Source organism: Gavia stellata, chromosome 6, assembly GCF_030936135.1.
Source record: "Gavia stellata isolate bGavSte3 chromosome 6, bGavSte3.hap2, whole genome shotgun sequence".
NCBI classification, from domain to species: domain Eukaryota; kingdom Metazoa; phylum Chordata; class Aves; order Gaviiformes; family Gaviidae; genus Gavia; species Gavia stellata.
Genome location: NC_082599.1, coordinates 15,350,603 through 15,363,111, shown reverse-complemented (window position 1 = coordinate 15,363,111; position 12,509 = coordinate 15,350,603). Strand labels below are relative to the sequence as shown.

Here is a 12,509-nt window from a genome sequence, read left to right as displayed (position 1 = left end):
CTGGTATATAACACTACATCAGAGAAGATTAGGAGAGCAACATTTATGGAAACACCAGTCGATGATTTTATTTATCTCAGTGGAAGAGTGGAAGGAAGGACACACAAAGTTAGAATAGCCTTCCCTCAATATAAAATACCAGAGATTTCTGGCTAGTCCACAAACTCTAGAAAGGGTTCATATACAGCAAATTCACCAGTGGTTTAAGTGTAAAGTTTTCACTTGATATTGTAACAGACTAGTAATGCACACACCCATCACTTCCTCCAGCTGAGCAGGAGGAACTTATGACAATGTTAATGCAAGCTGTTCGTTACGCCAATAAAAGCAACCAACCAAGAGAGCATTTCAGTTTTGCTTAAATCACCATTGATAGCTTTCAGACACAAGGGTCATAAAGAGGGTGTAGAAATGAATGGTGGAAGTAATTCCTTAAACTACTAGAACTGTTTTAGAAGTGACTAACAATACCTTTTGACTTGCTTTGAACTACTTCTCAGGCTTAGAAGAGACCTTCACTCCTCAGATGCGTATGCAAGACTGGATTACTGGGGAGACTAAGGGAGCTTTCAAGTCTTGTGCTGCGTGCTCCTGGGACAGTTGATGGGAGCAGCACCAACACATGGCTATGTCAAACACACTGCTTCTTTGAATACTCTAGCACACTTCTTCCTCTAATGTGTGACAATTAATCATCAATACTGAACTAAATAGTAATCTTGTTAATTAACGTATGCATGTTTAAACTATTCAAAGATAAAGAACACAAAAATACAACTCCAGTACTTCTAAAAGGGAGGCCAACTGGCCAGCCTCCTCTTCCTCTTTCCTTTTGCTGGCTGTTATTTTCTTCCCTTATTGATGCAATTGTGAATTCTACAGAATGGACACAATAAGGAAACACACATCCAAACTACAGACGTCTGGTTACTTTTACTATCATATTTATTCACTCTCCCTCTTTAAAACCACACACACACACACGCTTGTTTTTAGCAAAGTCTTGCATTGTTTTAAAATTATTATACCCAAACAATGTTTTGATCCTTCCTCTTCGTTTGCCTGAGAACTTGCAAAAACTCTGTTTATCAGGTAGAAACTGCAATACAACTTACTGTAAGCCAGTAAGGATAACTTCAGATTTGTAGTAATAGAAAATACTCAGTGCAAGAACAATTGCTTCTGGAGAGTATGTTTTCATAGATTGTAATACCTTACATTAATTAACTCTAGGTACTTGCCATATTTGTGAAGCATGGACAGTCCTAACGTATTTGCCCTAGGGTACAAAAAATTTATTCTGCTCAAGAATCAATACTATGTTGTAAGACCTGCTTTTAAAAACAACTTTTTTAAGGACAAGAAATGGCTTTCTAAGCATAGCTGGAAGATACCAGCTCATAAAATGTATTTCTCCTTTGACCAATTTCTGTACTCTGCTCCTTATTTGGAAAAGTGATGTACTCGTTGAAAGGCGTCTTAAAAAGTAACGATGCTCTCCCATTTTGAAAACTGTTTTCTCATGTTGCAGTGATTTAAGTACCTTTCATAGCTCCAGCAGCCCTGCATGTACTGAAATAGAGGTACACATTTTTCTTTCCTGGAATAAGATAATCAATCTGAAGACAAATTATAACATCATAGAAATACATTTTCAGTTGGCATAAGAATTATCAGTAACACTCAATACTAGAGGTAAAATGCATTTTGATATTAGAAATGTAGATGTATGAAATATGCACCCAATAAACTAGCAGGTCATACATGTTAACAGGTTTACAATAAATTAAAAAAAAAATCTATACAATTATACCAGTTTCTTCTAGTGAAAAATTAAAAGTGCACGTCATTTCTGGATGTCTTCTTTTTTTATAATTTGCCCCTCCTGTTAATACCCATTAGCACTTTGTATTTTGAAATGACACTTGCCAGATGTATTGAGTTGCCAGGTTGTAGCACTACTTTGTAAGCTGCATCACTGTGTGCCAGCAATGACTTCAGTGACCTAACCCAGCAACACAGGGCTGAATCTTTGCACTACTTTTTTCCTTAGGGGGAAGGTGTGAGTTATAAAGTAGAATTCAAAATGTTTCCCAGCTATAGCCATGTTTCCCAAGAGGCACTGAAAAGACTGAGTTTGTGTATAATTATGAAAGACATTGTCTGAGGATGCCAACTGTGCTGAAATATATGAATGTTTTCAACGCACTAAACGTGTCTCAACTCAGCAGCACGCTTATCTAAAAAACAAAATATTACTTTTGATGTTTTAGGCATGCAAAAATTCAGAGATAAGGTAATGCTAAAACCTTACACGTTTGGGCTAGAGCACTAAAGTTTTTGTTTTGTCTATGAAGTGATTCTGAAAATAAATTTCTAAGGCTTTTTCAAACGCAGTCTTAAAATTTTGCTACTGCAATCTATAGTTAAATAAAGCTTTTATTAACCCTTTTATGAAGAAACAAGCTTAAAATCTGTTGACCCATACACAAGTTACAAGATAAAACACATTTGTTTCCAGAAGCTTTGGTGTCACTGTTAGTTTGTTTTCTGGAGAAAGGATCTGATGATTCAATGTTCAGGCAATATTTTTTCTATAGGGCCATAGAATATTCCCTCTATTCTATTTTTTGTCATAAGATGTAATGAATTACTTTTTATAAAGCACAGAAACGTTTCACACTGAAATAGATTAAAAGCGACTCCAGTCAAAATCTATGCTAATGTGTCTCCTGTTTACTACACTTAGTGACACTATAAGTACCTGTGCTGTCTCCCAACACACACATACAACTCTGAACTACCACTTTAGACAATGACCTACTGCACCATATTACAATCAGGTAAAAACCCCACTTCTTTAAGACATAAATCTATTTTTAAAATCTAGATCTTAGTGCAGTGGGATAAAATACCATAGATATGGAAGAAGTGATTAGTGCCCTTCATTGTTTATTGCCCTTTATTCACCCCCAGCAAAATCCACATAAGGAAAACATTGCAACTTTTTGATGCATTTCCTAGTGAACTATAGAAAGTTTACTATACTCTCCAGATGACATATGAATGCAATGCCACTTGAGAAATAAGAGACAACAACAATATGTGAGTTGGAGAGAAGCCTTTCATACAGTGAAGAGCAAGGAAAAAAAAAAAAAAAAAAAAGGAAAAAGCCCCCCCAAAGGGTTTTCTCCTTTAAAATTAATTCTTGATCTGTGGACTTTTAGTAGGTGATGAAATATCACACAACCTAAAAAAATATTGCAAATAATATACATCTACATATATTTTTTTATATGCACACAAATAAAATTTGGCAAAAATAGAACATTTAAAGTTAATATTTATCCTGTCAATTATAACTGCAGGCATAGCCATGAGGAAGCTCTTTTCTGCAGCAGGCATTCAGTGTGTTCACACTCTACATGCTCTTAAACTTCAATTATTTCCAGTGGTAGAGTTAGTACCTTTTAAAATTATACTTTGCTTATGGTGAGAGTGAACAGTCACCATGCCATCCGTGATGAACAATGCAGGACATGAAATAGCCCATGGACTTCCTGTCTCACCCAAATAGCTAGAAATCTAATTGGGGCAGAGGAAAACAAAATATGATAAATACAACCATATGAGTCAGGAGGGAAAACAAGAAAAAAACAGTATGGGCTTATGTGGAAACAAACATAGGTACCTATCCATGTAGTGTTTCTACCCAATGCATTAGTGAAACAACATTTTTTCAATTACCAGTCTGCTGTATTCTTTCGCATTAATAGGGTGCTTTCACAAGCCACTGAACTGTATCTTTGATGTTCATGATAACCATTCCTAATTCTTTGTGAACTACACTACTTAAAGCCCCTCAAATGTCTGTTTATTTTCTCTTGTAATATATTGCTACAGCATGAGATTAACAGACACAGAGTAGGCCTTCAGGCACTAAGAATGTAAGTTAACCTAATCTCAAGAAAACAAGATGTGCACTTAACCATAAATATTTTTTTATAATCACATCAAACATAACATACCTGGTATTCAGTTTTATGTAAATTAGTCCTTACGTCAGATCTACTTCTGAGGTTATCCAAAACCCAAACACATAACATTATTTTTACTCTTCCAGGTCTGAATAATATTTACAGACATTAATGCTATATCCATTTCTACAATCATTCGAGACACAATATATAACTTTATTTTTTTATTTGACAAGCAGCAGTATCATGTTCGTCATTTTTTTTACATTTTAATGTAGATACAATTATTAGGTTATCTGTCATATTACAATATTTAGGGTTTTTTTTTTTTTTACTTTGTCTTAAGATACATTAAAAAACATCAACTGCAAACGTGAAAGGGGAGAAAAAAAAAGCATGGTACCCAACCAATTTTCCACATTTCAGCAATACTTCACTCATTCTTTTAGTAAAGTTTTAAGAAATGTCATAATGACATGAGCTTGAAATATCTATAGGCATTTTCATTGACGCTCATGACATGGCACTGGTGATGTTGTAAACAGCAGAAAAACAGGGGCTGCCAAGTGACCAATTATGGAGACACAGGCCTGCCTCTTCCCACAGGAACACACCAAACAGTGACAGCAATGATCTCCTTACAATCATACCTGCAGGATAGCAACATCATGCTACATAACTGTATTCGTCTGCAGAGGCCTGGCTTCGCTCTATGTACTGTTTGTCTATCAGAACTTCAATACACTTCTTAATCATGCTGATACTTGGGTTAAACCTAGCTCTTGATTGGCTAATTACCTGCAAAAGAAAGACATGGTTTTTGCATTATTTTGATTTACAACAATTATAAATGCTATAGAAATATTCAATAAGGGCTTTAAGGCAAATTCAGTATATTTTTCTTTTAAAGACAGGATTAAATAAACCTGGAATAGTTCATTTACAACAACCAACAAAACATCTCTATGCATTAGTGTCAGGGCACTTAAACTCACTGCTCAGCTCATTCGTTCAGTTTGCCTGCATGCTAACCAGATCTTTTCAGTCCTCTTGCTTGCTTCATTTGTCACGGTACAAATGAAGATAAATATTCAGGTAAAAAATTCATCTAATATTAACACATTTCTTCACTTTACTATTATCACAGTTTAAGCAAAGTGAAAATTTTGTAAAATCGTATGTGCCTTTCCATGCTGGCTCTGCTAACTGACTTCTCTTCCTAGACTAGGCCCCTTTTACTTCTATTTATGTACTTTCATTGTTCTGGAATATTTAATCTATGGACTCCCAAACTTTGAGTTACAGCAGTCTTACTTGGAAATTAAATGCCTGAAGAATGTGTTACTTAGTTTTTGTAATAGTTTATACAATTCTGAATGGTTAAATTTCACTTGATTGTATTTTTCAAAACTACCTCTGAAGTTGAACACTATTTTCTTCTCATCCATCACCACTCTTATTATCATAAAAAGATAGACGACATTTTCATTTAATAAAGATTTGTGAAACCTGTATTTTCTTTATAGCATTAAAAAGACATGTTTAGAAGACATGTAACTAGGTACATAACAAATTACCAAAAAATCTGACTATAATGTTATAAGAAGACCTTATTAATTCTTGAATAGCACAGTTTAAATATATTAAACATGCAACCTATCCTTAGAGATTCTACTGCACTAGACAATCAAATCTGCAAGAAAAAATAACACTTCTTTTTCAGGAAATTTGCTGAAAAGCCCTAGATGACACTTTTTATCACAAAAGACACAGCCCAAGTAGTAACCATTTTGTAAAGTTACACTACTTCATTGCTGTTGCAGCTGCCAGGATATGAGATGTGAGCTGGATTTGTTGTGTTTTGTCTCAATTCCAGCCCATGTAGCGCTGCATACCTGGTCCTGGAGGGCACTCGAGCTGCTCAGCTGCCTGGAAGGTGTAAATGGAGTCCCCCTACCACTCACCTCCTTTCCTATACAATTTGAGACAATCAGGACAAACCTCTCTTTCTTCAGTCACTGCAGATAGCCCTACAATTTGGCAAGGTCCATCTGGCTATGCTGGAACTTTGTAATGCATACAGTAAAAAATTATTTATTGTAAAAACAAATCTATATATGCATTGTGGAAGAAACTGCAGTTGCAGGCAAAACTTCAGACGTCTCTTAATAGTTCTCAGTTTTGCCCATTCTCTTGCAGATATCTATTAACTTGGAAAATTTTTCACATTTTACTCTTGTGGCCAGCCTGCAGCAAAGAAAATTACTATTACTTTCCCCTCTCTACTTCCTAGCAATGGTAAGTGAGGCAAACAAAAGATCTTACTACTCAAGTGTCACAATATATTTTGCCTGTAGTTTCTCATTTGTTCGGTAAAGAAAGTGATTTTTATTTCAGCTGCATTTCCTGTTTTCTTTACAACTTTTCATGGCTGGCTTTGTCCCAGCTCTAGAGCTTGCTGGAGCCCTCTGTGAGCCAACAGAACTCACCAGGTAGAATTCACCCAGCAAAGCAAACAAAAAGCTCAAAAGAGCGAGTTGTGTTGGGCTAGAAGCCAAGGGTCTGGTATGTTCCACAGCAGTACAAATGAGAAGAAACTTGGTGCTGACAAGCTAATAGATCTGCTCAGATTTCACCTAACTTCAGCCCTACACTCAAACTGATTGTCATCATCATACTTCATGTATTTACTTAGGACAGAGAGAACAAAAGGTAGAATTTTGTATTGGTGGGGGTTTTTTGTTTTTGTTTTATCAAAGATAATACAAATAAGAAGGATGGATAGAAACACCTGATGGTCAGAATAAAAATTTTTCTGGGAATGACTGCATTGACCTTTCCCCTCCACTACTCCCACTAATCGTATTCATTTTAAGGGAAAAGCTACCTCGTCCTGCAAGCAACTGCAGCATGGAGCTAAAAGTAAAAGTATCAGGGCACATCCAACACAATTAACAGTTCAGCAAAGACCACATATTGACATAGACAGGTCTACCAAGGGCCTTAAGTATTTTCTTGGACACCTCACCCTGAATGAAACATGTGGTGCTATAGTCTAACAATTAGAATCAGAGCTAACTACATTAAGGCTAGGAGTCTCTCAATCACATCTCTAACAACAGTATAATCCTGCCCTTATATTTCAGAAAAAAATATTAAGGAGGTGAGAAAATATTAACCATTCATAGTAAACAGACTTCCTTTCAAAAGATTCAGAAGTCAGACTAGAAATTTTAAGTGAATACATTATATCTAAGTACATAAATGTCATTATAAAAGTAATAATATCACCATAATTAGTAACAACATCACAAACGAATGTTTTAAGAAACAAAAAGGCCCCTGATAGTAAATCAAATCTTACTACAAGGTTAACAGGGAAAAAAAAGGAAGCTGGACAGCCAAGAATTTAGATATGCATACTTTACAGGTTTAATAGAAGCAATGGTTATTAATTTTTTAATGAAGGTCAGTCTAGTGAGAAAGCTGAGCCGTGTTCAGTTCAGAACCACCTGGCAGTTTCGCCTTATTCATACAACATGAAGCAAAACAAGTTACTGAGCTCAATGCAAACATAACTAGGTAAAATTTCCACTTAACATGAGTTTTTCATCTTTGTGTTTAACCATTAAGTACACAAAAACCTGTCTCCCCACAATTTGCTCTAAAACCTGACAATAATTTCTGAAGTGCCTAAGAGTACATCTGTATCACAGACTGTAGACAGGACATCTATATTTTAAAGAACCTAGCTCAGGTCCCAGTAACAGTTTAGCTGAGGCAGCATGGAGATTCGCACATATTAATTCAGAGTGCAAAGACGAAGGAAAAATTGACCCTAATGTATTTTTGTACTGCTTGACCTTATTGCTTGAGGTTTCACAATTGCCCATTTAAGGCTGTATCAGGTCCCCCCACTATACTGCAGCATAGATATCAATTATTTAGAAGCCTAGCCTTCAGTTTGAAATGCCCTAATCCGCCTAGGATATAAGTAGTATTCAAAATTGAGGCCTAAGACTAAATGATAAAAGGATATGATTTTGAAAAGTGTCATAAATTTAGTTAAAAGCTAAGGTAAAAAACCAATACTGGTAGATGTGGCTGATGACAGATAAATGGAGCACCAACTTTACTCCATATTTAGTTTTTAACTGAGTAACAATCAAAATATCCACCTTTCTTGCAAAACATGAAAATGCTCCTGATGTTAATAGACTGTACTATTCTGCAAGAGTACTGCAAGAGCAAAATGCAGCAGAGGCATGTCAGACAGTGCCTCCTGAGTTAAAGAAAGGAAGAAGCAACCAGAAAGGATTCTTTGTTTCCAAAACATAAAAATTTTTAATCTATTCCATCCTTATAAACTGGTCACAAGCAAAGTACACTTTGAAAACTTTTTCTAAGAATTTGAGCGTAGGGAGAAAAAAGTATTTTCAAAGATGAAACAGGGCTTTGCCTACCATTTTCTAGTTTTAAGTGTAAATTCTTACAGGATTTCATCATAATTGCATGGATGATTTAAGTAACAGGAAACCAAATAACCAAAGATTTTGAGAAGTAATCAGAACCTCATCTTGCAGATTTTCAAAATCAGATTTCTTAAAATTAAGTTTGCTTTCAGAGTATTTGTATACAAGCACTATTTCAATATCCAAACCCTTTAAGATGTCTCATATTGCAAGTTCTGGGCTTACAAGCTCTCTGCAGCTGCTTTTTTTTTTTAGGAAATAATTATTAAGTGGTGGGTGTGGTAAACTATTTCCTCAATCACCACAGGACAGAAAGCATACAGTAGATCTCAAAATGACTGAATGCCTCTCTACCTCCATACTCAAAATGGTCCAGTAAAGCAGGAATCTTTATTCCCTTTCTCACCAGTCCACTCTGAGGCTAGCCAGCAAGGCCTCACAAGGCCTCAGGAGACACAACAATGAATTAGATTGAAGAATGAACACCTTGGAAGGCTGAGAAAACTAAAACTAGGGACTGGTCAATAGGAGCGAAGTTTAGGTTGAAATAAGAAATTACAGTTAGGCAGGCAACTAGCACAGATGGGAAAGTGGGAGAAAACCAAAAGAAACAGCACTTCCTTCCCAGCCAGTCTGTGATAGTTCGCAGATCATTAATCTAGAATCTAAAAAAATCTAGATAACTGTACCACTGAACGGAAAAAGGAGATTAAGTAGTGCATGTCTACATACTCAGACAAATTTTAAAATGTAAGCCATGAATTAAAATTAAATCAAATTTTATGATTAGAGCTCAAAATTGAGCTAGGTGCTTCTGTGGAAATTCCATACCTTGCATATTCATACTCACGTTTTCAAGTGAACCTATAGCTCTGGCAATGATTATTATAGGATACGACATCTGTTGGCATAGAACCAGCCAACAGGAAAGAGCAAGCACAGAGACACTTAACGCTTTAGCGTTAAGAGACATTCACAAGATTGAGGGATCACAGCTAGTGCTCCAGTACTGCAGTTCAAAGTAGACTCCAGTGAAACGCTCACTAATTTCACTGAAGTATCAGTTTTGACATGGGAGAGTTTTGTGGTCAGATGTTTTACCCAACTATCCTGAAGATTTTCATCAAATCATGCTTAAGAAGAGGATTTTATCTTACCTCCTGAATAAGAGCATTATGTCGCAACACTTTACGCGCTTTCATGATACGCACTATAGCAGCTTGAAGATACATTTTTCTGTCTTCATCTACAGCACTTCTGGTCTGCTCCATCTCCTGTGATATCGGAAGAACAGTAATACTTAAAATATAGTAAGATCAATAATAAACACTTCATAAAAGTATCTTGAATCTATAATTTTTACTTTATTAAAAGTGGTCAATTAATACAAAAATCTAGGTAAAGCTCAACTCCAGGCAAAGTACTTCCATAAATCAAGAATACCAGGTTTCATGAAAGTCAGCAGGAAGGTAGGAAAGAGAAATCCAAACCAGCATTTTTGCTAGGGAGAAAAGCAGGCAGAATTTACTATAATGTATTGAGTTTGGCAGCACATACATCTCTTGTACAAAATCCTACATCTTAGGAGATACAGAAGGAACCCAGATTATCAACACTGGAGTTAATTTTAGTTGATGAAGGACACAAACCCATAGGAAAACAGAGTTGATTGGTTCTGCTGTTCCTGGAATAAGTTGCTTTCATAAGCACCACCAACAGAAAAGTCTTATTAGATAAGTCAATCAATTTGGTACGAGACGAATAGCTCTTGTTTATCTTTTTCTTTCTTATTCCCTATTCCAATTTCTCCTGCCTGTATTTTAAGTACAAAAAAAATTTGCAGTGCTTAAGCTTTAAACTTAAACAATTTCTTTATGGTGAAGTAAATCTCACATGGGGACTCTTACATCTGCTTACACCAAATTAATACAATACATTCAATTTTAGAAAAATAAGCTTCCTAAGCTGTTCAAGCTAGAAACACCAAACGATACTTGCCTGTGGCGTGTCTTTCTGCATTGATGTAGTAATTTTAAATTTTGTTCGTTTACTGCTGAAGTTCATATTCAATGAAAACGTAGACTCTGCCTCTATATCTTCCTACAATAAAGAATCTTTTTTAAAAAAATCAAAAATGGAACCAGAAAATTATAACAATTTGCTTTGAAAAATCACAGTTAGGGGCTTGCATACATACCAACTATTTCAGCACATTTGTAGTTAGAAATTCTAAAATGCCACTTGAACCAGGTCAATTTTTTAACCTACAGTTTAACTATCCTAGAAATCAAGTCTATTTTAGAAAACACTACGAAAAACTCTGACATACATGAATATTGCTAACAAGTCAATATGATGAAAACAATTTCAGTTTTAAAACTTCAACAGCTTATCTTAGTTGCAAACACTCTCCACTTAAACTAATTTTCTCCCTGCAAAGAAAGTAGGATTTGCATTCATTTATGGAAGAACTTCAAGAGAGAGCTGTTGCTTTCATGACTATTACTAACGTTGCCTTCCAGAACTCAAAGAAAAACAACTAAGCATTTTACTACAACAGAAACAGTTGACAAACTGCAACTTCTACAGTTTCACATTTATCTGTACATTTCTAATTTTTTCCTGTCAGATTCTGAATTCTTTTCCACACATGTAAAAGTCCATTTCTTTCAATAAATGGTAACTATTCCCTGCAGTCCAAACACCTTTACATTCAACTAACAGGATATCCTGACTGATCTTTGCAGTTTCCAGGCAAGAGTCTGTAGAAATATTACCAATTGCCAGCAGAATAAAGTTACTGGGCTTCTTCGACTTTGGAATCTTGCCAAACCGTAGCTGCCTCAAGCATAAATACTTCAGTAAACACAGTCAATATTTATCTAAATATATACTCAAACCAATATTAATTCTAATTTTATACTCTACAACAAATATTCTTTATTATAATATAATTTATTATAATAATCCAGGCATAGTATAGAAAATTTAACATGAAAGGCAAAGATCAACAGCTTTAAAAAAATATAAGCTAACGTTAAATTTTAGCACTATTGTGCACCATGGTTCAGTATAAACCAAAATAAATTGTGTTGTGCATGAACTCAAAAAGCATGATTCTAATGAACCAAGAAACTTTTGGCAAAATCTTTATTTTTTCTTTTTTTTTTTGTCTTTCAAAAAAAGAACAAACAAACAAAAGCAAACTACAACACTTAATACACTGTACTTTTCTGTGTGGCTCAGATACAGGCAAAGAGAAGTTAGTGTATTTAATTTCACTGCTTAAGCCACTAAAGTTCACTGGCTTATTCAATAAGTAAGCTGATAGACTGTCTACAGATCAGCTTTCACATTGCTGGATGGAGTGCAAAGAAAACAGAATTAGCAGAGATGTTTGACTACAATAGCCTGGAAGTTAAAGAATCAGAAAATGCAGTGGTAAACATTAAAAGGTAAAAGGGTTGGAAAGCTATACCATTCACTCTTCAGTGACATATGCTTAAATAAACTGGGCAAACCTTATACAACAGACATAAATAAATGTAAATCTTTTAAATAATGGGCAAACTTTCTACGATTATGAAAAATCTCACTGTTTTCTGTAATAGCTCCCAGTGTTATATTTCACCCATGATTTAAAAGACATCTTCCCAGCCACTGTTCCAAACTGAGCTCATTTCTAGATACTGGAAGCATGTCCTATGCTTTAGCCAAGCATCAGATCTTCCTTGTGATCTCACTTTCCATTTTCTAATATTTTCCTGGTTAAAAAAAAAAGCAGCTATCAGAGCAGCTTTGGATTTCTTCTTGTAAGCCAAGTGAACAGCTTATCTCAGTTTCTTCTGCCTGACAGAATTCTGTTTGAATAACTTGGGCTTTCTGGGCTAGCTGGAAGCACATGCTAAAATTTGTATGGCATGCACAGGCACTTCTGTAGTGTTTCTTACACAACAGACATACGTACCCTTTGCTGTATGGGAAAAAGGGTAACTGGTTTCATATAGGTCGTACGGAAGTATAAAGCAGAGTCAGAAACAGAACGTGTATCAACCATTGC

At 35.3% G+C, this 12,509-nt stretch overlaps 1 protein-coding gene across 1 annotated transcript in view; it reads right to left on the bottom strand.

The window, feature by feature from the left end:
- Window positions 1–4,203: 4,203 nt before the first annotated feature.
- Window positions 4,204–12,509, bottom strand: part of CUL2 (cullin 2) — a 53,886-nt gene continuing 45,580 nt past the window's right edge. The window contains exons 19-21 of the mRNA XM_059818383.1: window positions 10,448–10,549; window positions 9,607–9,723; window positions 4,204–4,775 (exon numbers count right to left, since the gene is read on the bottom strand). Of these exons, the coding sequence (XP_059674366.1) occupies window positions 4,644–4,775; window positions 9,607–9,723; window positions 10,448–10,549 (351 nt within the window). The 3' untranslated portion in view covers window positions 4,204–4,643. The remainder of the gene's footprint in view (window positions 4,776–9,606; window positions 9,724–10,447; window positions 10,550–12,509) is intronic.